The sequence below is a fragment of the Penicillium canariense genome, assembly GCF_028826845.1.
Source record: "Penicillium canariense strain IBT 26290 chromosome Unknown utg000001l_segment0_segment0, whole genome shotgun sequence".
NCBI lineage: Eukaryota > Fungi > Ascomycota > Eurotiomycetes > Eurotiales > Aspergillaceae > Penicillium > Penicillium canariense.
This window is the reverse complement of record NW_026622728.1, coordinates 8034181-8060982: the sequence shown is the minus strand read 5'-3', so window position 1 is coordinate 8060982 and position 26802 is coordinate 8034181. Positions and strand designations below refer to the sequence as shown.

General features: G+C 50.4%; 9 protein-coding genes across 9 annotated transcripts; 3 read left to right on the top strand and 6 right to left on the bottom strand.

The window, feature by feature from the left end:
* Positions 1–166: 166 nt before the first annotated feature.
* Positions 167–1695, top strand: N7482_002780 (SEC14 family lipid-binding protein; the record flags this gene model as incomplete). The annotated part of the gene is made up of 4 exons (XM_056684905.1): positions 167–444; positions 512–653; positions 727–1101; positions 1162–1695. The coding sequence occupies 4 exons, from the start codon at positions 167–169 to the stop codon at positions 1693–1695; spliced, it is 1329 nt and encodes a 442-aa protein (XP_056548511.1).
* A 1456-nt stretch (positions 1696–3151) lies between these two features.
* On the top strand, positions 3152–4198 carry N7482_002779 (sterol desaturase family protein; the record flags this gene model as incomplete). Its single annotated transcript, XM_056684904.1, has 1 exon — positions 3152–4198. The coding sequence occupies one exon, from the start codon at positions 3152–3154 to the stop codon at positions 4196–4198; it is 1047 nt and encodes a 348-aa protein (XP_056548510.1).
* A 682-nt stretch (positions 4199–4880) lies between these two features.
* N7482_002778 (uncharacterized protein) lies at positions 4881–5549 on the bottom strand (the record flags this gene model as incomplete). The annotated part of the gene is made up of 1 exon (XM_056684903.1): positions 4881–5549. One exon carries the CDS (start codon positions 5547–5549, stop codon positions 4881–4883), a length of 669 nt encoding a protein of 222 aa, XP_056548509.1.
* A 1479-nt stretch (positions 5550–7028) lies between these two features.
* N7482_002777 (RNA dependent RNA polymerase) lies at positions 7029–10380 on the bottom strand (the record flags this gene model as incomplete). Its single annotated transcript, XM_056684902.1, has 3 exons — positions 7029–7350; positions 7403–8778; positions 8836–10380. The coding sequence occupies 3 exons, from the start codon at positions 10378–10380 to the stop codon at positions 7029–7031; spliced, it is 3243 nt and encodes a 1080-aa protein (XP_056548508.1).
* Positions 10381–12899: 2519 nt separating this feature from the next.
* N7482_002776 (uncharacterized protein) lies at positions 12900–15886 on the bottom strand (the record flags this gene model as incomplete). Its single annotated transcript, XM_056684901.1, has 3 exons — positions 12900–12941; positions 13013–15287; positions 15342–15886. 3 exons carry the CDS (start codon positions 15884–15886, stop codon positions 12900–12902), a joined length of 2862 nt encoding a protein of 953 aa, XP_056548507.1.
* Positions 15887–16259: 373 nt separating this feature from the next.
* On the bottom strand, positions 16260–16709 carry N7482_002775 (YjgH family protein; the record flags this gene model as incomplete). Its single annotated transcript, XM_056684900.1, has 1 exon — positions 16260–16709. The coding sequence occupies one exon, from the start codon at positions 16707–16709 to the stop codon at positions 16260–16262; it is 450 nt and encodes a 149-aa protein (XP_056548506.1).
* A 605-nt stretch (positions 16710–17314) lies between these two features.
* Positions 17315–20249, bottom strand: N7482_002774 (Chitin synthase C; the record flags this gene model as incomplete). Its single annotated transcript, XM_056684899.1, has 7 exons — positions 17315–17452; positions 17499–18135; positions 18196–18379; positions 18431–19277; positions 19348–19536; positions 19600–19772; positions 19835–20249. Coding segments are annotated over 7 exons (2583 nt in total), but the record flags the coding sequence as incomplete, so codon positions are not given.
* Positions 20250–21961: 1712 nt separating this feature from the next.
* Positions 21962–23549, top strand: N7482_002773 (cytochrome P450; the record flags this gene model as incomplete). The annotated part of the gene is made up of 2 exons (XM_056684898.1): positions 21962–22249; positions 22320–23549. 2 exons carry the CDS (start codon positions 21962–21964, stop codon positions 23547–23549), a joined length of 1518 nt encoding a protein of 505 aa, XP_056548504.1.
* A 1059-nt stretch (positions 23550–24608) lies between these two features.
* N7482_002772 (DUF1479 domain-containing protein) lies at positions 24609–26119 on the bottom strand (the record flags this gene model as incomplete). The annotated part of the gene is made up of 2 exons (XM_056684897.1): positions 24609–25775; positions 25850–26119. The coding sequence occupies 2 exons, from the start codon at positions 26117–26119 to the stop codon at positions 24609–24611; spliced, it is 1437 nt and encodes a 478-aa protein (XP_056548503.1).
* Positions 26120–26802: the final 683 nt, after the last annotated feature.

Sequence of the window (26802 nt, the reverse complement as noted above, 5' to 3'; positions counted from 1 at the left end):
CGTTTGGAAACTCCACAATTAACGATTTGTTGCTGACCGCTTCTTTTTGCCCCGACATCTCCGCCACAACCGATCTTAGCCTTCGACGTTCAGTCGCCTGTGACGATCCCACCTGTACAATACACTTATAGAACGGGAAGCATCCCCAAAGATTACAGTTTGCGAAATGCTCTGGCGGACCAAGTCCCACCACAGCCAGGCCTCGGAGCAGGACGGCATCGCGCGCACCACGTCCGCCTCCAAGAATGACCTGGCCGCTTCGGCGTCACAGGCTGCGGGCACCTCGTGGCTCGCCGGCCACCTGAACCATCTGACGCCCGAGCAGGAGGGGAAGCTGAGCGAGTTCAAGGCTATTTGTGCTGAGCGCAAGTATTATACTCCGGCCGTGGAGGTGGCGGAGGGGGTGGAGGCCACGCCGGCGAGCCATGATGATGCGACGATGCTGTACGTTCCTCTGCCGGAAGCGCTGGACTTCGTTGATGAGATGAAAGGGGCTCATATTTTTCTCTAGGCGCTTTTTGCGAGCCCGCAAGTTCGATGTCGAGGGAGCGTGGGGTCAATTCAAGGACACCGAGGACTGGCGCAAGGACAATGCCATCGAGGCACTCTATGAGAATATCGGGGTGGACTCGTACGAGGCCGCACGGCGGATGGTATGCGCTGAATCTACGGGATCTATTCAACCTTGGAATACCATGGACTAATGTTCTTCTCTCTGCTTTATAGTATCCGCAATGGACCGGCCGTCGCGATCGCCGCGGGATCCCCGTTTACGTCTTCGAGATCCGTCACCTGGACTCCAAGGGGATGGCCGCCTACAACAACAGCCTGTCTAACGGCACGCCCGAAACGCACAAGTCTTCGTCCGTCCCCGCGCGTCTGCTCAATCTGTTCGCCCTGTACGAGAACCTCTTGAACTTCGTCATGCCGCTGTGCTCGTCGTTGTCGCGGCCCAACCCCGAGACTCCCATTGTGACCTCCACCAATATTGTCGATGTCAGCGGTGTCGGCCTGAAGCAGTTCTGGAACCTGAAGACTCACATGCAAGATGCCAGTGTGCTGGCGACGGCCCACTACCCGGAGACGCTGGATCGCATTTTCGTAAGTTTACCCTTTCTCCATTGTTGCCCCTCCGGTCACGCGTGCTAACTGCAGCATTAGATCATCGGTGCACCTGCCTTTTTCCCCACTGTCTGGGGCTGGATCAAGCGCTGGTTCGACCCGGTGACGACCTCCAAGATCTTCATCTTATCCGCTGCGGAGGTGAAGCCCACCCTCACCTCTTTCATGGACCCTGCCAGCTTCCCCCAGAAATACGGTGGCGAGCTCGAGTGGCAGTGGGGCGACATGCCCAACCTGGACGAGCCCGCCCGGGAACTGCTGCAGAACCTGGAGCAGTCCGCAGTCGAGGGCACGGAGAAGAAGCACATCTTGAAGGGTCCGGTGCTCTTCAAGGGCGACACCATCGAGGTGCTGGGTACCGAGGACGGCAAGCGCCGCCGGGAGACGATCCTCGTGCCCAAGGTCCAACTCCAGCAAGAGCAGGCCAACGGCAACAGCAACGGCGCCGCAGTCCCCGCCAAGGAGTCCACGCCCTCCCTTGCCGGGGACGCGAAGATCGGCGTGGACGGCGTGGCCGTGAACGTCAACCAGGTCACCACCGAGGAGACCCAGACCACAACCGCTGCCGCATAGATGCATCCATAGAACCAGGCAGCGGGCGGGTTATAATTATACCTCGTGTGTTGGTGGGAAGAGATGGACGTTAACGTTAACCGGTGATACGACCACGGCCACGCAGGTGCACACATGCAGCTGCCAGTTGCACATCCCAGAGACCGAGGCATGTGTCTCTCTTTTTTATCCCCCTCTTGCATGACCCATCATAATGCGTCTGCCTGGGCCGTTCGCAATATTCTGATTATTCATTTCTCTGCCATTTTGTCTCGTTTTTGCAGGACTTGCATGTGCATGGTGGTGATTGGCAATAGAGAGAGAGGGTCTTGGGTTTCCTTGTCTTATCAATCCCCCCAACAGTTTCTTCTTTTCTACTTTTTCTTTTTTTTGGGCCGAACTGTCATACATGTGTGTGTCTTTTAGGCGGGGTTTTTGGTCCCTTTTCTTTTCTTTTCTTTTCTTTTCCAATTTCGGGCTGCGGGAATATGAATGAGTTATGATGGAATTAGGCTTTAATGGGCTGCTCATCCCGCTTAGGGGTTCTTTTGATGGCATGTTCCATCGGTGGGGTTGGGGGATCTCGTGGTACATATGATATATACAAGACTTCATTTCATTTCATTTGATTTTGTCTATAAAAGCATAGAAGGATGATTCAATGTCTATTCGGAAGAGGTACCTATGAGTCAAAGTGGATTGGTGCTGCCTCGTAATGATTTGGCATAGAGGATCTCTTGATGCTGGTCTTCACAGGGGCGTGTATCTGAACGCGGCCGGGGGCGGTTGAGAGGCGAACTGCTTACTGGAATCGGTTAGATGGACACCAGTAACCGATGACGGGTGGCGAAATCCCTATACTCATGATCCTCGTTACCATCATAGCCATCATGATTTACAACCACCTGATTCTCCGACCTCTTTAGGATTCCAGTCACATGACTGCCCAGGCACGGCAAACCCTACTTTTCCGCCTTTTCGGCGATTTCCTGCAGCCACGCGGTACGACCGTCTGCACGTGCCCCTCCTATATATAATTGGGCTTGTGCTATAGTTCGTGAGTCCGCAGCACAGACTCACCGTGTAGACTGGAATAGCCCACCATGAGCTCAGACTGCCATCATACCCTTGCCTTTCCCGCTTGGCCCCGTGGCACCAGACTCTGGCGAAACCCCCAGGTCCGGCAAGCGTGTTGTGTCCAAGCGTGCGCTAGCGGGTGACGTTCCCCGGTTGTTGGGGAAGATGAGCGCCAGGATCGGGTGCGATCGACATGTTCAGGGCATCTCAGCCGAAATTAGGGGGCCCTCCGAGGCTCATTTGCGGAGGGTGGAGATTCACATGCGCCGAGCGCCCCCCGAACGACTGATCGACATGCGCCAACTGATTTAAACCCTCCCGTCCACCCCCAGAGGGTCCGGGGGGTTGGCAAATCCGCTGGTCCTTTGGCTGTCGGTCTTCACGTTTGTGACGCTACACTATGAGTGCTGAACGAAATCCCAAGGACTCTATGAAGTCCACCTGGCGGCAGCAGGCCCGCTCCGAGTGGACGCTCTTCCACTGGTTCTACGAACTGCTCGGCATCCACCCGGAGCATCTCGACAGCAACGTGCCTGTCCACCTGAAGGAGGATGCCGTGCCCTATGTCCCCGACTGGTCCATGCACCGCTGGGTCCTCACCCACTCCATCATCCCGATCATCCTCCAACACGCCTACATCCAGCTCACCGGCCGCAATCTCGGCGCTCTCGGCGCATTCATTCTCTACAGCTTCGCCTTCAAGGCCATCGCGATCCACGAACTGCACGTGCTCCGCCGCCTCGGCCATATCCACGGCTTCCTGGATGGCGATAAGCATGCCCGCGATGGCGTCCCCGACATTGGTGTCGCCAAGGTCGTCCGCTCCCTCTTGTCAACGTCGAGCTTCCGCCCCATGTTCACCGTGTTCCTGGCCTACCGGACCGCCGAGGCGCCCTCGAATATGAGCTTCGCCTGGCTGCCGCTCGAGATCGGCCTCTACGGCATCATCCTTGACTTCTGGTTCTACTGGTACCACCGGCTCATGCACGACGTCGGCAGCCTGTGGAAGTACCACCGCACTCACCACCTGACAAAGCACCCGAACCCGCTGCTCACGCTGTACGCCGACCTCGAGCAGGAGATCTTTGACATCGCTGGCATACCGCTGATGACCTACTTCACGATGAAATTCATGGGCATGCCCATGGGCTTCTACGAGTGGTGGATCTGCCACCAGTACGTCGTCTTTGCCGAGCTAGCTGGCCACTCCGGTCTGCGTCTTCACGCGACCCCACCTTCCACGCTGAGCTGGCTGCTGCGCTGGTTCGATGCCGAGCTCGTCATCGAGGATCACGATCTGCACCACCGCAAGGGCTGGAAGAAGAGCCACAACTACGGCAAGCAGACTCGTCTGTGGGACCGGATATTTGGCACCTGCTGTGACCGCATTGAGTCAGTGCAGAATAATGTCGACTATGTGAATCAGTCGCCGATGCCGTTGTACTGATGGAAATGCGGGTAGACTGCATAGATGATATACTTTCTTTGGATCGGATTTTTCACGCTTCGTGTAAATGGGTTGGTGAGGCAAAATGTGATCGGAGTTGATTGATTATTTGGTGCTGCTTTTGTTTTTGCGTTTGTTTTATACGATTTGATACCATGCTCGAAATGACCAATACGAATGATTGAACGAAGGATGTTGTTTCTTACGGAGCTAGAGTACTGATGAGTATCTAGAATTAGATCCATTCATCCTCACTCTGATCCAGTCCCTTTGGGCGAGACCCATAAGATAGTTTATGTGATCTGGAACATGAAACATGCCTGCTTGTTTGGGCAACCAGATATGGAACCGGTTTCCCTTCAGGAAAGCAAGCATCGTGTATTCTGGAATACACCTAACCTCGAGATATGAGCTTTATCAAATCCTTCGTTATCCGCTGACTGACTGACATCATCTCCGTTGGTACCTTCGTAAGATGGAAAGGGCTGGCTATCGCTTAGAAATCCAAAGACGCGGTCTCGAAGTTTTTGCAATCATTTGCCCTACATTTGCGGCATATTGAAGCTTAAATGCCGAGTATAAAAAAGGCAGTTGTGTAGGAATGCATGAAGAGATAGTGAGATGATGTACATGAGCAACAAGCAATCGCCGCTCTTGAGGGGTCAGATCTCAGAGATCACTTTCACACATTAACCAAATATCCGCTTCCTCCATCATAAACCGGGATCATCTCGGCAGGGGTCACATTGGGACACATCTCCTCCACCGTGGAGAGACGCAACTCAACCGCTGCCTCCCAAATATCGTCAAGTCCAACGCGCATGTACCCTTGGTACCCAGGTGTATCATAGCTCTCCCCCGATCTAAAAGTAGGGTCGACCATCACCACAAACGGCTTCAACATGATATACCCACCCTTCTCGATCACAAACCCTCTCCGAGGCCCTCTCCCATTGGCACTCTCCTCCGGCTCCTCGAAGGCACTCACGATCGAGTTCAAGCATTGTTCGTCTATAACGAGACAGGCTTTCGACCATGGGATATGCGACCCATCTTCCATCCCGAGAGACTCTAAATATTGTTGGAAATCAGTACGGATCTGTTCTAGGGATGCTCCCTTCCACCGCTCTCGATCCTCGAAAACAAGATTCTTGTAGGTTTCCTGCACAAACTTCTCGGGAAAAGGATCGCTGTCCGGATATTCATCTTCGTCGATATCTCCAATACTCCAGTGCACGTAACGGTCGATTTTGGCGAGGCCGGCAGACCAGAGCCGGTCGGATTCCGCCGTATAAACAGTACGGTAGATCACAAAGCCCCAGGGCAAACAACTCAGCCATTTGATAAACATAACAGAAGGGCGGGTGTCATGTTTATACCAGGGCTGTTTGCACCAGCGCTTCCGAAGGTCTCCAAGGGGGACCGGTAAACCCCGGGTGCGACCAGCGTTCAGGCCATGATGGGTGATGGAGGTTGCCTCCTTTGAGGGCGTCAGTGCTAGATCCTTCTTGTTGAGTCATTCTGATAGGGAGTATGACGGTAATAGCAACCCCGGTGTGTACAGACAATAGGTTGACTAGTATCTTTGGGCGCGACGGGAGACCCCGAGGTATTCATGCTGTTTCTGATCCAAGTGACCCACTCACCTTGGCGGATAAACAATAATGGATGATATGGTTTGCTAAGCGACAAAGTCAGAAAATCAGGTTTCCCTAGCTTTCTCACGCGTAGAACTAGGGTCCAGTGGCCATTGGTTTTAATTAGGTAGCAGATAAGAATGGCTTTGAAAAGGCATAGAGCATATAGCTCGTCAAGAATAATATAAAGTATGCTCTCAAGCCTGCCTTGAGATTATCGGCATCCGACAGTCTCTCTTACCAGAGTAGGATTAAGATCACAGACAGGAAGAGAACAGGGAACCGAAACAGTAGTATTCAAAGTCTAGGGCAGCATTAGTGATAAAGAGTATAGGGCACTTAGAAACCTCTAAACAAAGCGCACCGAACAGAAGCTGCAAGTTGACAAATGCAGAGGCTCTTTTGATGTTAGACAAAAAAGCCTAGTGTGGTTCAGCACCTAGCAAAAGGACTTTTTCATTTTTATAATTAGCGTCTACAGTAGGGTAGAACAAAGACAAGGACATAATAGCATCCCTGATTACTTTCCTCAAGTACCCTAAGTGAAAGGTGAGATAATCACTAAGCAACCATAAGTGCCTAGCGACCGCTCCCTGCGTATCACTGAGTATATAATTAGAGTGGGCCCTAACAAATGACGAGAAGCTTCGATGACTAAGGTTTTGGTAAACAGGACGCTTTGAAATGGCGTCAAAAATAACTATGTCCGGCACCCAATTTACTGTCGCTTAGCGTTGTGGTGTGATCTCTCTCGAGAAAGTCGACCTCTGCAAGCAGCGCACAGGCCGACACAACTCGAAAACTCTTTAGTCCCCCGGACCAATCCCTGCGACGTCGTACCTTCGCTGACTTGTCGCTTTCATCCGCAATATGTAGACAGGCGAGACATAACGCCAAGGTGTCATAGTCGGTCCCATATACATCCTGGGGGGATGAATTGTTTCCGTTGGGACGCATTTGCTTCATGATCCACGTCACTATCCGATCAAATTCGTCTGTCAGTCGGATGGATCGCGCTCGCTGTCGGTGCGTTTGTGTGCCGGTTTTGTTCACGATCTGCCCGATAAAGACCTCAAGCTCGGTGATTGGATTGATGGGATGTTCTGAAAAATCATTCATCGTGGAAAAAATGGCATTCTCATATCTATTAGGAGATCAGTTTAGTAGCTTGGGATTCTCGGCCCTTAGATTGCTTACGCGACTCGTATGAATCGTGCTTCATCAATGCGATTGGACCAAGAGATTGGACCAAAAGTTTCGCACTTTTGTATGATGGCAACCATAAAGTCCTCCCAGAATGGTATCTTGGATGGTATCTTGCTGGACTTCACATCCTCACGCCAAATTCTTTTCTCGTCTATGGATCTGTAAAGCCCCCCGAGAACTTTCTCCGACGCGTAGTATTTCCAAGCCGGGCCAATACCCTCGTCCTCGTCTTGAAGGGTTTGGACAATACGGTCGTCAACCTCAATATCGGATTTATTGAAAATATGCACTTGTGGCCCTGGCGCCAGGCTGCCAAGCAATAAGTTAGTGTCTGATTGATCATAGAATTGCCGATACTCACAAATCTGGTCGAAATCGGGATTTCATCTTCGGCAGATGTCCCATTTCCACAGGGATTCCTGTTTTGGAGAAATCAACCGCTGTTGAATGTAGCTGTGCGAGAAATTTGCAATCGGGGTGATGAGAGCCTTCTTCCACCTGGTCTGCCAAAATCACATGTCTAGTGGCAATAACCCCCAAACGGTCGGTTTCCATGAATTTGACAAAGAATTCTGCCATATCCTCTGTGGTCACAGGGCGACCGATATCAACTGGCGGTAAACGAGGATAATCAGCTGGTGGGTAGGTTGAGACTGGAGCACATTCAGGGTCCCAGATTATATTAAAGATATCGCCATCGAGGTCTCCACCACTCAATTGACTTGGCAGGTCCCGTGAGCCTCTTCGACTGAAAACAATGCAGTTTCGATGTTTGGCCAGTGGGTGATCAGCAGGTGGGACCGTATTGATTGCAGTTTGGATGTCTCCATCGAAAAGAGCAGGTGAGCGGGTCACAAGCAGTGGACCCGGACCAGGCGGAGGTATAAATGGGCCATTCCTCCTTTCAAATGTAACAAAAACTTCATTCTCTTGCAAAAAGCCCGTCTCATCCATGATTCCAAATAGTGTGACACCCAGTTCGACGGGAATTCGTGCCTTATACTTGAGTAAGCGAAGCTCGTGAAGAACAAGTGCCTCAACCACGGAGCGAAGGAAGGAGTCGTTCTTGTAGTCAATCTGAAGAAGACCCAATTGCTGGAATAATCTATGGAGCCGCAGACATCGACTCATGTTCTGCCTTTTTATGTACTTCGCTGTATGTTGGACGTTGGTAGTGATTTCTCGCAGATGGTTCACTTGAATGCTCTGTAATTTAAAGAACCAACTCTGCGAGACACCCATATCCTCCATGATCTTGATCATTTGACGATTGAGAACCAGCGGAATCGGCTGCCATCCGACGTCGCATATTTCAAGTGTCGACATATCTTCGCTGGGGAACTTGATCATCGACGGGCGAAGCTGGATAACCGAGCCTTGAAGCCGACTGTCGAGGGCCAGCATTCCTTTGGCACCCCCCAAGCGGATCTGGAAGCATGTCGGAAACCCTTTGGAGCGTGGAAGATTCTCCCAAATCGTATCCACGACATTTTGAGAAACCGCCCCGATGCCATCGCTAAAGACCCGCGAACCATCTGGGGATTTCACATCGGGTATGCGAGAGATAGCCACATTGCTTTGTTCCAAGTTGACAGCAAAGGGGGTTTCAGAAAATGCCTGTCCAATCCTTGCAGCACACCGCGCAGGCGACGTTATTTTCGAGAAATTACCCACGGCTTTAATAATTGTGAAGTATGTCTGGAACTGACCATTGTCGTCAAAGAATGGAGCAGAGAACTTATCAGAAAGTTATGATTAGTACAGTGCACAACCGGCGACTGGAGAGGAATATACCCAGACTGAATGAGCCCTCAGGGATGAGTGCGAAAATCCCAAGAATGAGTAAATTCGGCCACCGATCTTAATCCCATCTCTCAAAACAGCCTTGAACCGCGTGAAGATGTTCGAATTGTCGACCCTCGGGCTGAAAATGAGATCCTGTCCATTTTCATCACAGAACTGAGCCCGGATAAAGTATTCGTGATGGTTGGGAAATTTTCTCAAGATGCGATTCTTCGGTTCCAACTCTGGCCCATGCAAGGTCATTCGCGATGGAGTGACCGTCACATGACAGACGTGAGCAACGGACTGGTCCGAGTTCGAAACACCGTCGGCTGGTAGATTTCCCTGCTTCAGCTCCTCTTCGTTTTGGTAGATTGCTTGCAGGAGATGTTCGATTTCAAACTCCGCCGGGCCTGCGTAGGGCGAAGGCCAGTCGATTGTGTCAAACAGCCGTCTCATCGCATCAACCGGCACAAGTATCTGCCCTTTGTTTCTTCTCGCTGCAGTCTCCTTCCGCAAGGCTCGGGACAATTCTAGAACCACAGTGGGGAGGAGGTATGCGTTCATGGCCAGGGCCTGCAACTGAAAGAGCAGCATGAATGGAACAGATGCATCCTTCGCATATTCGCCGAGTTCTGATTTCAGGGCGTTCATTTGTTGTGTGAAGCCTGCTGTGTTGAGGCGTAGGCCTGAGGGAATAGAAATATCGAATCGGGTAATGGCTAATCCGCGCTGTTGGAGAAGCTTCATTTGGGATGGCAGATCGGCAGTGGCCACGTTGAATTGATAAACAAGACATTGCCCAACTAACTCGGCGTGCTGCTCTCCAAGAGCACAAATTCGAGTGTGAGTTGATTCCTGGGGCCGGCTCAACAGTCCCTGCTCAAGAGCGACGTTCAAAAAGGACAAGAGAACCTCGTCCATCTCATTCGTTGGGTCCGAGTTCATGGAGAAGAAAAGTGGCACAGTAGATAAAGTGAGTGTCAGCGAGCCGCTGTCGAACCAAACCAGGTCCACGATGGTATTCAGCAGAATCCGAATCAGCTGACTGCTGCCCAGCTTAACCACAAGATTTCGCTTCGTGAACCTCATTGTGCCCCGTTTCGACCATCTGGTCTCCGGGATGTACCGAAGCTGCTCCTCCACGAACGTGTAGTACCCGCAGCTGAGGGCCACCAAAGGGAACGTCACATCGGAATTCACTTCGTCAAGCATGTACTGTGGATTCTCTCTTTCCCGGACACGGTATTCAAGGGTTTTGAGAGTAAATTCTTGAGGTGGACGTTTGCTAGGTGCACAGAGAATATTGGCTCCCATCAGTTTCAAGTTGGACACAATGGGTGCACGTCCAGCCGTTGAAAAGAGCTTCTCAGCACTGCGTTGTCCGTGCTTTTCCAGAAACTTCTCGCCATCCTGCCGGTACCAAAATGTCACGTTCCCAAAGCGCTTTCTCCTGAGTTTCTCGCAGATGAAGTGGACGATACCCAGTCGCTTCATGACCGGCTCCAGCTGGGTAGTCAACCCATCTTCGTCTAGATCGACGGGCAGATTCCGCATAAAAACCTCCACTTTGGCGATTGTATTGAGATTGGTGTTTGAAGTTGTATCTGATGAGAATACGTCAGGATGGAGCTATGGGGCTCTCTCTGATTCGGATTTTTGTAGTCACGACCGAGTGAACCCAAGGAATCTTGATTTCCGAAATGGAAGCATTTCGGGTTTGGGAGTTTCACCATATAAGAACATACAATCAGCCGCAGTGCCGATTACTCAGTACATAGAGAGACAGCGTCCACTGACAGTAAGTCACTAGTGGCGCCGAGTTCCATGCACCGTGACGGACTCTGTGCATGAGCTCCGATATGAACAAATACGTGGCCGAATCATATGATCCGCAAGCCGCATGCTCGCTTTTCAGCTGGCCTGACATAGAATCGGCGAATAATAGTAGTATACTAGTATTCCAGTCGTTTCAGCGCACAGATTCTCCGCTTTGATACACCTTGCATACATGCCTCAAGCTAGCGGCCGGAGCCATGCGGCGACATCGAAAGAACGAAAACCATGCGATATTTACGAGGCGTATCAAACAACACGCGACATTTTCGTCATAGTATTCTCGTCATCCTGGATAATAAGAATGTGACCGGACCAATATTGTAGGGGAAGTACGCAGACCCTCGAGACATAATGTTGCTCGTTGAGTAAGAGCTCTTGCCCTCTTGAGGAAAGATGGGCAGATTGGGAAATCATCGGGGCAACGCCAACCAAGGAGATGATAAAGAACAGAGCAGAGCAACAATTCCTTCAAAGAAAGGATTCTATACGATCCCTGATGGTGTAGCCCTGCTATCCATTTTCTGCTGCAAGACACAAAGTAATGTGACCTGAGTCAAGATACTTGCAGTAGGAGCAAATGATCCATGCTGCTGATACAATAACGCTCGTTCTGGGTTACGACTCTCCAACTAGAAGACCTTGGGTCTTGATGAGGGATTTTTGGGCCGTTTGGCGGCGGGTATGGAAAAAGTACCAAGCAGACGCCTTGTTGAATTACCTCGTATAACAAGATATGATTGAGCAGTTGTCAGGCCATTGGACCGCACGGGAGGTCTAGTATCGGGTTGGGGTACCCTCCTAGTATGAGATTGGCGAAGTAGGTATATAGTAGCAAATCTACCCAGATATGATACGTCGCAAAATCTTGCAACTTACCATCAAATCATCCAAGGCCATCACGTCTCCTTGTACTGCATGACAGTGCATGACCTACGTGTTGTGTATTCGTTGGTTCCTTGTATATGTATTCGGTGAAAGCCATGCGTGACCTAGAAAGGCTGAAAATCGTGTCCCGGTAGAGAGCCGTGTTTCCAAGCTGATGTTGGATGAAGCCACCGACTTATATCAAGTCGCCTTTCCCACGTTTTTGCTCCCACATAGATCCATCCTTCTTTTTCCAGTCATGTCTGACCGCCAGGGCCAACGCATCCAGGCCAACTGTGCCGTTATATGGGGAATTGGAGACTATGACCTTGATATTGAAACAGATGACTGGATAACGTTCTACGCAGTGGTCAAGAAGGATTTTGGAACTTCTTTTGGTCCACCATTAACGATGACTGGAATTTGCCCTTCAGAGGACCATACATGGAGCGAGTTGGATCGGATGCTGGGTGTATGGGCTACCGTCATCCAGAGCGGGCAGCCAATGACCGAGGATCAGAGAATGGAAATATTTGGTGGTCCAAATTGGCGAACCAATTCGACTTTAAGAAATATCTTTGCTCGAATGGACGAAAGAAGAGCTGGTCTGCCTGCGAGAGAGACACATGGCCAAGGTGAAAGGACCAGTTCCTGAGTCGTATAAGGTATTCTTATCATATGGTATGTCCAATCCCCCACAATTTTGCTTCAGAACGTAACTGACCTCTCGAGTTCCAACAAGACAGGAAGCCACGCACCATGACAATCCATGGCGAATTTTGCGTTAGATACCTTGGTTGCGAACTCGACCCTAATAGACACCAAGGAGAACGTTAAGGTGTCTACAGTGAAGACAACGCTAGCTCACAGAAGATAGACGGGATGCCAATCCGATCGCCGCCTCCGTTGCTGGATCCTTGCATCTTTCATACTAGTTACAACAGTTAAGTTCATGCATAATTCAAAAAAAACATATAAAAATATAGGAAAAGCGCGGACGTAGTGAATCAGCCCGTTCTTGGTCGGAAGTTGCCACTCCATATACTTCGACATGATTTCTGGATTCCTTGGCCAGGCAGCGGAGAATTGTGTTCATCTAGGATCCACCCACATGATGATTGTATGGTGAGACTGGAAAGAGGGTGCGGCAAATACCGTTTACGAAAGCCTTGAAAAACTTATTTACTGCATGTCTAAAAAGATCGATGGTACATAGGTCGGCGCCTGCATTTTTGCAGGGCACGTAGAAAGGAGCCAAGCCAAATCAATGTATCCCAAAGGAACCGGGAACAAGAGGATATTTGGTAACAAACTACAGATTACAACCATCAAGAGAAAACACATTTACGTGCATCTCGTAGGTCTCCAACGGCCTATGTAGCCTTCCACAACATGTTGACCTGCTTTTTCCGAGTCTGTCGTACATATAGTTAATAAAAGTGACCATAATGCAGGAAATGAAACCAGGGTGCAGGAGATAACTTACCATCGGGGCCAAAAATGCGACACCAGCCGCCAAAGCCACCACGGTCAGGACTAGCTGCAATTTGGAGAAGCTCTTGCCCAGAATGTCGAACGCATGGCTGGGTGTGGCGCGGGTGCCGAAGATATCGCCTCCAAAGGCGAAGATAAGACTGGTGCTCTCCAGCAGGGTAGGGCGAGACAACACAGTCTTGATGCCCGCGACATCACGGGAGTGAGAGAGATACCACTTGCCATCGAACTCGAGGAAAGGCGCGTACCGGAACAAACCCTCTTCCGCTTCGGCAGAGGTAGGGTCCCGGTCGACGGGGCGACGAGGGTCCAGGACATGACGGGGAATGCCCACAATGGCATTGGAAGACGGAAGAACGCAGATGAGCTGGCGGATGGTGATTCCCTGCCGGGTCTGGGTCACAGCCATGTGGGAGATGGGCTCGGGAATGAGGTAGGCCTGGGAGACCACATGGGGCAGCGGGATGTTACTGTGCAGGCTCGAGTAGTTTCCGGCCGAGTCTAGGGGACCGCGGTCGTTCGGAAGGGGGGACTCGTAAAGCTCGGAGATGACGAGCTGGTAGCCCTTGGAGGAGGACTCGTCGACGACGTCACCGAAGAACGAGTAGGCGAACCAATTCTCGGATATAGCAGAAGCAATGGGCTGCGTTGGGTCAACGCCGGCTTGGGTAGTGGAGTACAGTACCTTGCCCGAAACGCCGTCAAGAAGGTAAAAGCCAGCGGTGTGATCCTTCTCGTCCACAGCAGTCACCAGCACCAGGTTCGGGTTAAGGTACTTGTACAGGACAGAGCGGTTACCAAGCACCTTTCCGATCGAGGCAACAGGGTCGTGCGAAGGGCGACTCACAGCCTTGATGAGCTTTTGACCCGAAGGGGGCACGAACTCCCACACAGGATGCTTGTTGTCCTTCTCAACCCAGCCAAGAACACGACCATCATTGCTGGTAGTGACCAAGAAGCCCGTGATATCGTCAAACGGTGCGACAGGAGTGCCATCCTCTTGGATACCCAGGGAACCCATCCTGATTACCGAGGATCCTACCTGTTGCTCAAATGTGGCAATCGACTGGAGTTTGTTGTTGGTGGGGGCGGAGCGCGAGATGACTTCCCCGGTAGAGCTATTGATCTGTACCGAGCTGCCATCGCTGATATAAATGACCGCAGACCCAGGCTGACTCAAAATAGATTTGATGTCCCAGTGCGAGGTCTCCTCCGCTTGGACACCCCACTTGATGGCACCTTGGCGACCGGTATCCAGCGCGTAGACACGTCCTTTCTCGGTAGCAACAATTATCGACTGGGCGACACCAAAGCTATCGAGATTGGATACTTCGTCAGTCAGAATGCTAGTGATAATGCGCTTTGGCAGTTCCTTAAGCCATTCGGGCAGATGCTGGAGATCCCGGAGGTGGCGCTTCACCCGATGGATGTAAGCACCAATCAAGCCCTCGTGGCCTTCGACCTCCAGTTCATGGGCCAATTCCTCTTGGTCCTCATCTTCCACCCAAGCAGCAGCCACAGCGTAGATCAGAGCCTCGGGACGGGTCCACTCGGTCTGACCATTTCGAATTAACGACCAGTCTCCGGACTTGCGGAGGACAGCAGCTCGGACAGCGACAGTCTTGCCCTTGGTCACAACCTCCGCAACTGCATGCAGCACACGGTCGGTTGATGATGCATCGACATTCCAGCGCCCCAGGATACCATGGGATGCGGAGGAAACGACGATAGCCTCCGAGTCTGTCACTCGAGTGAAGAAGACATTGGCGTCAACGTTGTTGGTCGCCACCGCAGACTGGCCTTGCAAGTAAGGCAATTGATAGGCTTTGCTCACTGCCGAAGACTTCATATCCACGTGGTAGACCTCCGCCCAAGCTCCACTCTCTGTCTCATAGTGAACAAGGAAGTGGGGGAGCGAGTTGAGTTTATGAGGGGCATGGACAGTGATTTGTTGAATATCCTGGCCGGAGGTGTTATCGATGTTGATGGTGCTGATCTGCTTTGTGCCGATGACATTGACCTTCAGCGACTTGTGCGACTTGTCGGCCCAGACAATCAAGGGTGAGGCGGTGTTAGCGCCCACGAAGAGAATTGACTCAGGGGATGCGACATCGCTCTCCGAGTTCAGGACCTGCTGATGAGTCTGGCGACCCGTGACCGGATCCAATGCAGTGACTTTGATTTTATAGCCCTTTAACATCGCAGACTGGAGCGAGATGTAGAAGACCTCGGTCGGCGAAGATGACACCTGGAACGCGACATCTCCACTAGAGAGAGCCAAATATTAGCCAAGTCATAATTTGACCACGCGTGATACCAACCTGTTGTCCTTGTATTCCCATTTGGTCTCGCCAGAGTCTCCATCCAGCCGTCTCACCACTCCAGTGCTCTCGCCGCCGGTGAGCGCGATGGTATCTCTCGCGCTGGAGGTAGCTCTGGCATCCTCCAACTCCAAGAGCTCAAGGTCAGCGACCACACCATCTGCAAACCGGTTTTCCCAAATCAATTTTCCATCCTGGGCACCCCATGACGAGATGGAATCGCCTGCTGCACCAACGACTGCATTGTTGCCATCCAGGCCACGTAGAATACCTGCCGCGCTGGAAGCAGAGCCGGAACGGGAGATATCTTGCCGCCAGATCAGTGTACCATCGCGAGGGTTGATAGCGCCCACAATCGACTTGTCAGAGATTGTGTAGAGGAGGGATGCGTTCGAGGAGGAGGAAGGCTTGAGGAAGAAGGTGGAGTCGGGGGAGGGGGCGCCGAGGAGCGCGTGATGGAAGTCAATGTGGTTGACCTCATCGGAATAGATAGCCACCGCGGGCGACACGCACGCGGCGATAAAAAGCGCCGCCTGGAGCCGCATTATGCTATCGACTGGGCATTGGAGGGTGGGTAGGAGGTGAGGTTGCGGTACTCGAGCTTGGGCGGAGCGCGGGCGGTGATCTCCCGGACGAACGTGCGGCGCGGGTGACAGCCAACATCGAACTCCCGGTCCTCATCAATCCTGCTTCCTGTGTCCCCTTTCATAGATGATCGTTTCTACTCAATCGGATTCCAGGCCGTTCGTTCTATATTTTTATTGCCATCTGGTGTCAATCATCTGGGCCTGATCATTTTGAACCCGGAACCTTTGTCCACAAGCAGTCCGAAGAGCGGAAGATATGTCCGCACAATATGTTGATTAGTTGCCATTTAGGATGCATTTCGAATTTCAGTTTTCAACTAGCTTCAAGCAACTAATCTTCCTCCGCAATGGCATCCACCTCAATCTCAACTAGCATATCATCGTCAACAAAACTATTGGCCACCACAATCATCGTTGCGGCGGCGCCAACTTGGCCGCCGTTGTGCTTTCCCAGAACCTCCCGGAACGCCTCCCCAACCACTCCGCAATCCTCTTTCCTGCCAACAAACATCCGGCACCGCACGACGCTCTCTGCTCCTCGGCCACCGACCGCTTGAATGGCTTGAACGATCTCTTCCAAGGTGACTCGCGCTTGTTGACGCGCATCTCCTGGGAAACGGACTCGGGGTGCTTCTGGCGGAGAGTTCGGGTCCGCGGCGGTCGAGCCAGAAACGAAGATATGACGACCATGTCGAACTGCGCGATAGTAGCCGATCTTGGCCTCCCATGGAGAGGAAGTGCTGTAGAAGCGCTTTTGGGTGCAAGATATCTCTGAATCCATAGCGGGATTGGTAGGTAGGGTGCCAAATGACGTGTACTTGAAATTGCACCACACTCCCAATTAGCTGACAGTTGGCCACATGGGAAAGCTTATTAGTACCTGAATTGAAAGGATTTATGGTTGATATAACAGATAGTTGGTCTTTCTCCACTGGGTCGAAATATTTTTCCAATTCGGGTGCCTTTTTACATTTACTTTATACCGCCTGCCCGGCGCCCCACCATTGTCTCGTATAGCCGACGGCTTCCTGAATGACTCACTGCATGAACTATTTGGCGAAGTCTTCAATATTGCGGCGTTGGCTGGGCCATTATCCTTGGGCTGGTGTTGTGCCGAGGTCCAACCTTGGGATAAAAAACGATTTTACTCTTTGTGTCCCAAAAAATGTAGCACTCCTGGGAACGGAAACGCAACAGGAGCCACCTACGTGATCAATTATCAATTGAATTCCAAGGCCGATAGTTCTAATAAGGTTGTGCTCGATGAAGTGCTTGGTTCTAAGAGCTCTGAAAATTGAGGGCCAGACTAGATACAAATAATACAAGTGGAGAAAGTTGAGAGGCAGTAGAAGCAAAAGGGAATGCTAGATCAAATAGGAGTTGCCCTCAGCGCCGTGAGAAACAGCACAAAATACCCATTTTACCAAGGAACCACAGAGCTCCAAGAAAACGGAAAATGGAAAGACCCGAAGTGGCCCAGAGTACGACTCGGAAGTACCATGCTGTTCGAAGAGTGGAAGTTGTCTGTGAACATTAGCTTGTATCCCTCCATATGGCAGCCATCACATACTGTAAGACACAGCTTTTTAATCCCGTCATTGTTGATGCACAGCGCTAGGAGGCCATTGCTGAATGTCCATAATAGCACCAGATTAGTTCGGAATGCTTTGTAGGAGTCCTCGAGTGTTGTTTCGTCCTTTTCCTCTGGCTCGTGCCACGGAGCAAGGGCTCTTTTGACTGTCTGTTCAAATTGAACATCGACATCTGCCTGTGGTTTGTCGACCTCCTCCACAAATGGTATGTGAGCATCTTTCTTTGTCTGAGCTGATGGCAACGCATCTGCTTTATCGGATCCCTTGGTGCCCCATGAAACATCGTGCCAGTTACAGAATGCATAGACCATTAGAATATTGATCGACGATGGCATGCCCAGGAAATAAGCCCATGAAGATGTGAACATGTGCCAAGGATCCCAGTAGAGAAAACTGGCGATAAAGTAGATGCCATAAGTGGACACCAGAGCAACCAGGACAACTCCGCCGGTGGAGGAAACAAATTGTTTCAAAAAGTTTCCGATCCCATCATTGAGGTTGAAACTCAAATTTTCCGGAGTGAGTGCCTGTGCGACAAGGTAGAACGACAGTACAAGGATATAGAGCTGGACGATGGAAAAATAGGTCAATGATAGCGTGTATGGGATCTTGGACCTGGTCAACGTCCCGTAAGCTTGTTTCAATTCGGTGTTTCTGGCATGATCGATCACCTACCCTTTGGGTCGATTTCCGAGGGCCAAAATAAATTGAAGTATGAGGAATGCGATATACCCAAACTTTATGAAAGTATTGAATATTGGCGATATTTCGCTTCCAAATGGCCAGGATTTTCCATGGTTCACTGCACTCGGAATGCCAACGATATCCATGATAACAGACGTGGTAAGCCAGTACGATGCTAGATGATGTTACTCAAGCGCCCACCCTTTCGCAATTGTGCTGAACTTACCCAGCGAGAACCATGTCATGATCAGCTGACCGACGTTGTAGACAAATTGTACGTGCAGAACGAATAGCCGGAGAAAACTATGGCCACTCCCGTAGATGCGATTGAAATGCATCATCGCATACAAACCCGCTGCAAATGATCCATTTAACCAGCGCCGCCTTTGGGAGAGGAATTCAGGGGGACTCTCTGGCACGTCGGTTTCTCCCTTCGATGCTTTCACGTAAGTAAGTCGCCAGCGACAGCCTGCTTTCGCGACCAACTCAAAACATAGGATCCGGTCTTCCGCTAAGAACATATTCTTTTTGAAGATGTTCATGCCCTCGATACCTTTCTTTCCGAGCCTCGCTGAGAGTGTATGATCACCATGAAAATATTGTTCTAGCGGCCTGCCAACGATTGCTCGGTAGCGGTAGGCTGAGAATGCCCCTGGCAGGACACTCACATATCCGAAGGTGCTTTCCAGAGGCTTGTCTAGAATGTTGGAGATCTTGTATTCGAAGTTCTGTGCCGCCACGATCGGATTCAAAACCTTTCTCCAGCCAGGACCGAGAAGTGCATGGATCTCGCCACAAGCTCCGCCGAGGTCTTTATCGTTGTAAAATGCCTCCCATAAAGTGAGTAAGGACTTGTGTCCTGGCTTAGTTCCAGCGTCAATCAAGATGCAAACCTCTGGGTTGAGGATACGTCCGAATGCATTGAATAGCCATCGGTGCGAGTTGATCTTCTTGCTATTTTGTTGTTTCAGACAGAAAATCATTTGGACCGGCGGAAGATTTGTTGGGTCGTCTTCGAAGGGCCGAATCAGTTGTTGTGTTGGAGTGACCGATAGCTGTGTTGTATATTCAAACTACGAGTGGTCAGAAATTCAGAAGCTATTGCCAAAATAAGTGTTGTCCAATTTAGTGTTATGAACTCACTATGTGAGCCACTGTCTCTTTGCCATCCAGATCGTGCTTCATCACACCATCTTGGTAAATACCAACAGTAGCTAGAAGATCGAGTGTGTTTTTGTCACATGGCTTGATCCCGTCAAATACGAGGCAGACAACTATCTTCTGCCACGCTGGACCTCCCTTGTTCCAGAACTCGGTCTTCTTCAGATTGACCTGTTCAAAAAGTCGTTAGGTCAATTAATCATCGATAGCCCTCAGAGCCTGGGGAGACCTCACGATATGGCGAACATTCTGCATCACACCATGCAGTGTTCTTGCTGTGAGGACTTTATCCTCGTTGTAGTAGGTAATTGCAATAAGCATCTCAGTATGCCGGTTGTACATTGAAGGGCGTAGGTTATATCCATGTTGCAGCGTAAACTCATCTGGGTCGCATGTCGCTGCCGTATCTATTCAAGTTCACTAGGGTCATTTTTATGCTGACTTCAAAATATGATGAGCACAAACTCACATCTCATATGGGTAAATTCTTCATTTTGCCCTTCTTCAAGGTCGCGGTATTTTGTCTCAACGGCATTTCTTATGGCGCTCGGAACAGGATAATCAACACTCAAGACTGTCCCTTTAACCAATTTGATTCGGCGGGTGGGATACCGGCGCAGGCTGCTTAATGCAGGTGCTTGCCGCTGAGCCCAGCGTTTCGAGCTTGTTGAGGCGGAGTCGAGGTTCATGGAATCAGCCAACTCGAAGGCCAGCCCATCATGTGTTCCCTCGTCAGAAGAGTCTTTTGAAAGGCTTGCGGTGTCACTATATGATAGGGGATATCGATCTTGACTGGTCATGCTAGGGTCGGACCGGTTATCGGAGCGGTGTTGGGGCAGTAGAGATTGCATAAAGGGTTCTTGATCGTCAAATTCAGGGCTTGTCTAGGAAAAGAATGAGTAATATCAGCTTCCCAAAATCATAAGCAATTATTCAATTCTTTACTATACTAACGGCAGGAAGAGGCGGGCCGGTTCTGGCTCGCTGGCCATAAAAGGGCCGCGGAGAGCGAGGCTGCTCCCGTGAAATATCCATGATACGTCAACTTCGATTCAAGGAAGACGTAATACGTGTGAGGGGAGCTAAAACAAGGACAAAGGAGTTGTTGCTAGAGGTAGAAAGGAGTAGGAGAAACTCAAGTCTTCTACCCGGTCATCAGCAGGAAACAGGATGGGTAGACAATATAAGGCAGCAAAGCGATCTGAGACTCCGATTGCATGAACCTATTCACGGTAGTTTGCAATCGGTCTTCTCGTGGGCCATACCGAATCAAAAAGAGAAATGAATGACAACCAGTTGATCGCTCGAAGGCGTCAATTGGCGGGTATGCCCGACTATTTCAAACCGGCAAGCCCTATTGGACCTGATTCAAGATTGGACTGCCATAGCACGCCGACAGATAATAGGGACTACCTAGCAATTGCTGGCAATGACACCACATGTGCACTCCCTGTGAAGCTGAAGCATCATGGTCGTACAAGCCATCGGACTTGAGGAGAATTTCTATTCTTGTACCTTGTCTCGATCATGTCAGTAGCACGCGTGGTTGTTTTGGGTTTCATTCAAAAGCCACAGCCCCGAACTCGTATGGGGATCATTTATGTGCATAGAGCGTTCTCCAAGACCTGTGTCTGATGCTATATTGGAGATCGTTATGCTATTGCTCAAAGACGCGGTAGTGGTAGCGGCGGAGACTCAGCCAAACAACTGGCTTGCGGGGGTAACCCCTGCAGCAAGGAGTCGAGTCTATGATACACTAACCCTCCAGGGTTGTTGATACTTGCAGCTATCCGAGGTCTCTCGTGAGATTAAGACCCAGGAGTTCGGTTCAGAACTGAAGCTATCAGCGCCTGTTTGCTTCCTCTGTTTTCCCCCATAAAGCCCCCCGCGGGCGGTATTAGGGGGTTCTTTTGACCAGTGCGGCTATTGACTTCCCGCAAAACAATGAGAGACAAAGTCCTACGTTTATGTGAGGTAATTGGCCGTGCCATAATGAGTGAGGCTAAATCGATCTCCGCAACAATTAATTCATAGGTTTCCTTGATCAATCTTGAAAAGTTTTCAAGACAGAGGAGGGCCAAATCCTAGGCAAAATAACTTCTAGACCAAACAGGCACCACAGGCAACATTCTTACTCTATACCGTCATTTTATTGCTCCGACAAAAGTCTCTTCTACGCGATCCACTTGCCCTCTCCAGCTTATCAGGCTTCCAAGCCAAGCCTCTAATGCATGTCCTCGTTGGCACGACACGCTCGGTTTCCATTTGACGTACTATGAGCGATGAAGTGATTTACCCCGCCCGCCCCCTCCGGCCCTGCAGGTTTGGGGCAATTGAGTCAATCATTATTGGCCATTCAAGTCCACCGTTTTCCTTCATAATCATCTGTGAAGCTGTCAATTTGCTGTTCTTTCTGGATTGGTTGTGGTGCAGCTTCCGCTAAGGGGAGGGTGGGCCGTTTCTCACACTGCTTGGGCATATAAAGAGCCACGACCCAAAATGAACAACTTACTAGAAAATATTTCTCTGGCTTAGAAACTGAATACTCCTTAGAACTGCATGTTCTTACGTTCTAGTGGACAAAACGGCAGTCAGAATGTCTATCGAGGCTTATCTCCTATACGTCCTATCTGCAGCCGTTCTCCTGCCCTGTCTCCTGAGGAATCGATTTAAGAGGGGCCTTAGGGACATTCCTGGCCCTTCATTAGCCAAATTCACACGTTTGTGGAAACTCCACGATGTCTGGAAGGGTGACCACCACAATACTGCAATTGCTTTGCACAGAAAACACGGAGCTCTTGTCCGCATTGGCCCGAAACACATCTCCGTCGGAGACCCTAAGGCTATTCCTATCATATATGGCTTGAATAAAGGATTTACCAAGGTAACTCTCGTAATGTTCAAAAGGTCGGCGCTAGTCAACTGATGGTTTTGATTCGCCTCTGCCATTTTAGACCGCTTTCTATCCCATCCAGTGCATCTCGTGGAACAAAAAGCCACAGGTGAATCTCTTCTCCGATCGCGACGAAAATCATCATCGTGAACAGAAGCGACTGGTAGCGAGCGCCTATAGCCTGGGGTCACTTCTCGAAATGGAGTCAGGGGTTGATTCATGCACACAAACTTTTCTGGACAAACTCGGCGGTTATGCGGAACGGCAGGCACCCGTTGATCTGGGAGCATGGCTTCAATATTACTCATTCGACGTCGTTGGGGAGTTTGTCTTCGCCAAGAAACTTGGATTTCTTGAAGAAGGGCGGGACGTCGATGGCATGATTGAGGCCATTCAAGGGATGCTAGTTTATGCTAGCATATGCGGCCAAGTTCCTGAAATGCATCATGTATTGCTCGGAAATCCCCTATTTCCTATCTTTCTCCCCCAGATGGAAACATGGAATTCCGTGGTCGTGTTCAGCTTGAAAGCTATCAACTCTCGCTTGTCGGTGAAACGCGACGGGGAACTAGAGAAAGAAGATTTAGAGGGTGGGAAAGACATGATGTCCAAGTGGATGGCAGTTCATCGGCTCCACCCAGAGAAGATGTCTACAACGGACTTGATGGTCCACCTATCAGCCAACGTGTTTGCCGGTTCTGACACCACAGCCATTGCTCTCCGCGCAGTCTTTTATTTCCTCCTCCGGAACCCAACAATCATGACGAAGGTTCAGGAAGAGATTGACAATGCCACGCGCGAGGGCAAGCTGAGCGATCCAATCTCTTACCGCGAGTCGATTACCCATCTGCCTTACCTAGGAGCTGTTCTCAAGGAGTCAATGCGCCTTCATCCGTCTACCGGACTGATTATGGAGCGCCATGTTCCCAAAGAAGGTGCAGTCATTTGTGGCAAGAACATTCCCGGAGGAACAGTCGTTGGCATCAATGCATGGGTTGTGCATAGAAATCCCGAGGTATTCGAGGCGCCAGATTCATTTATTCCAGAGCGCTGGCTCGATAACTCACCCGAAAAACTCAAGGAGATGGAACAGAGCTTTTTTGTCTTTGGCGCTGGAGCGCGAACCTGCCTAGGAAAGCATATTTCCTTGACGGAAATGCACAAGTTGATTCCGGAACTATTGCGCAAGTTTGAACTCAAGTTGCGCAATCCTGAGAAGGAATGGAGGACCAAAAATGTCTGGTTTGTCCAGCAGGAGGGTTTAGTTTGTGATATTGTGCGAAGAGGATAGGAAACCTTGGACTTCTGCGATCTTCGATTAATAACCAATGTATTGGAATTTCTTGCTTTCTTTTTTTCAAATCCATGCATTTTGCAACAAAATTCAAGAGTTTTGTCTTCACTACTTCTTATAATTATGAAAGTCCTTGTTCCATCAATGGAGTAGAGCTGATAAAATAATAAAGGCCCAGTAATGTTTTCTCAATCCCTAAATTCCCGCTAGCAGATTGTTCTTCCCCTCAATTACTCAACATATTCTTCTCGGGAATGTCCACTTTGGTTTCCTTCGCACGCTCGGATATCGCTGGTGTATCTGGAGCATGTCCCTCCAGTCATGGTTCTACCTTGCAGCAAAAAATACCATGCCGACTTGGTCGGCTTCTCAGAGTAGTAAGAGCTGGCCCTCGAGCGGTAACTCTGGAATTCCCGAATAGGAACAGGATACAGCATTAACTCTCGCACAGGCTTGGTCAGGGGCTAGATATCATAGTATGACTTGCTCGTGACGAATGATTCCAGTTTACTTCGTCTCTCTTTCAGCACTTGGCGACCCCGTACAGCAAGGCTATCAAGAAGATGCTGGCCAATATTGTCTGTTCCGTCCGCGACTGATCCGAGCATGACGGAAGTATATCTTGAGGAATTTGGAAGATTTATTTCACATCATCCTCAGATAGTGCTCAGGCTTATAATTTTCAGTCCAAAACAATTGGCGATGTCATTTCTCTAATCTACGGCCGATCCATTTGGAGTACGAACCCACCAAGCTTCCGACCGGCCTTTGCGAAGCGCGGCCAGCGAGCATCCACTCATTGAAAATACGACCTATATCCTAACTTCTCCCAACAAGTGTATAAACCTCATTTCATCATGACTTGAAATACTCAGGCATTCCCCATTTCACAAAGTGATCCTCGGCCTTCCGACGGAATTTTACTTTCTCAAATTCAGTTGACTGGTCTCTTTCGATATAAAATGCAGTTATGCAGTTTCCTTTGGTTACATCTTTGCTATATACAACAGGGGAAAACATGACCCTACTCAGTTCAAGTAATCACAGAAAATATTTTTACAGACCGAAGCAAGTTTTGTTGGCTGATCGCACAGCCTCCTTCTCACCCTCGCTCATCCCATCCGTAACCTCCCAGGGCTTGTTACCGAGACCCATGGCACGCTGTCCCTCGGGGTTAAGCGAAGACCAGTCCATAGCACCCTGGAAACCTATTTCACCAGGGCCACCGGCGCCGGGGAAATCCCAAGGAGGCGAGTAGTCGATAGCAGCCTGGCGCTGCTTGAGGAGGTAGTCGATGTTCACGTCACACAGAGGGGTGGCGGGAATATAGAGCACGCTCGAGTCGCCCTTGCCACGATGCTCCTTGTCGACAGAGTGGAGCATGTCGCAGTGCCAGGCAACAAAGTCGCCGGGTTCAACCTTCGGTACCGACACCATAGTCGTCTCCAGCTCCAACTGCGGGTGCGTTACTGGGTTATATTCTTGGCAAGCGCCGGGGACGGAGCCAGGGAAGGTTCCATCTAGGCTGGGCTGCTGACTCTTGACATCGAAGAAGGGGCGAAGGATAGTGTACGCGGTGCTGTGAACAATCATAGGGCACACACGTAGACCACCCTCGCCGGGGGCAGTGTCAGACATGGACATCCAGCCTTGGAAGAAGCGAAGCATGGAGCAAGCACCTGCCCCGTTGTACATATCCATCTTGGCCTTCAGACGGTGCTTTGCATCCCACGCGTCGTATTGCTCCCAGTTGCCCTCCAGGATCTTGCTGTACACGCTCGAGTACTCTGGGTCTTCCCAGCGCTCGAGCGAGCCACCGTCGACATGTGGGCCAAGGGCAAACTTGGCATCACCTGGATCTCTCATGCGTAGGCGGTCCGCGTATGTGAGTGGATTGGATGTCGACAACTTAGCATTGGGGTCGGAGGAGTGCCACAGACGCTGCAGAAAACGCTGGGCATCAAGCATGTTGGCATGGGCACGAGCTTCTGCTTGGGCCGGAGTCCAGTAGAGCTCATAGACTGCTGGAGAGTCGGCCGGGAATGCCTTGACACGCTCCTTGTTGGCAGCAACATAGTCCCGGATACGCTGCTTGTAATCCATGGCCTTGTCTCGAGGGACGACATTCCGTATAACCACAGTGCCCCGGTGGCGGATCTCTTTCATAGTCGCCTCCGGGATACTGCCCGACACAACATCGGTGTAGTCAACAGATGGAATAATCTAAATCATGTCAGCTTCTGTTAACTATCAATATATATATATATATAAAAGAACAAAGGAGACTGTGAACATACGTCACTGCCTTTGGTCTTGATCTTGTCGACCTCCTCTTCCAAGCTGAGCAGGAGTCTCTTCCAGCTCTCAGTCAAAGCTTTTTCATTCTTTTGAAAGAGCCGCAGCTTCAATTCCCCAAAGCGTGGGGGAAGAGGCTCCGGCTGATAGTCTGATCTCAAACTGGGGAAGACCGATGAGATGTCACCAGCCGCTTTTGTGGTCTGCGCCGCCGTTGATGTTGACGCCGCACGGACAGCAGCAGCCTTTGAAAGAAGTCTTGACATCGCCATGACTGAATGGAGTATTAGTTGACCGAGATTCGCTTTGGGAACTCCCATCCATTTTAAATATTCCAGTGGCCATCGCGGGGTGTACCATGCGGAGGGCGGGATACTACCATTTAGGGAATCTCCCGCATGACGGCGGGTGGGCTTCCACAAACAGACTAGCCCCACCTTTTATCCGCAATTCGCGCTTTCTGATTCGATGAATTCACGTGCGTCATCGTGATTGCGGGAGATTAGCTTGCGTATACCTTCACCTAGTTCAAGATATTGATCATGAGATCGAGCAGCTTAGTAGAAGTCCAGGGAAGCAAACTGTCGAGCCAGGTCTCTGGGAGGCGCAAGTCAAAATGCCGGGAACTGGATGCAACATGCCTCCTGGTACACAAAAAACGAGGGATTACTTCGGAGACTTGCTGATATGATCGGAGGAAATTTACCTGATCTCATGCACGGGAGATACTTCAAGCCAGCATTAAGGTTGGAGTGAACTTCTTCTCAATGTATTCTTCCATCCTTCTTTGCAGATCTCGTTTGTTATGTCCATGTGATCATCTCGACACAAAGTCCTGCAGAATAGAGTATACACGGTGAGGTCGCCTGCGATCTGGCTCTCCTGGTTCGCCAATTGATGAGATGTTGTGTAACCTTCATGGTGGTTTTGGTGGACCGAGGGAAAAGCACCGAAG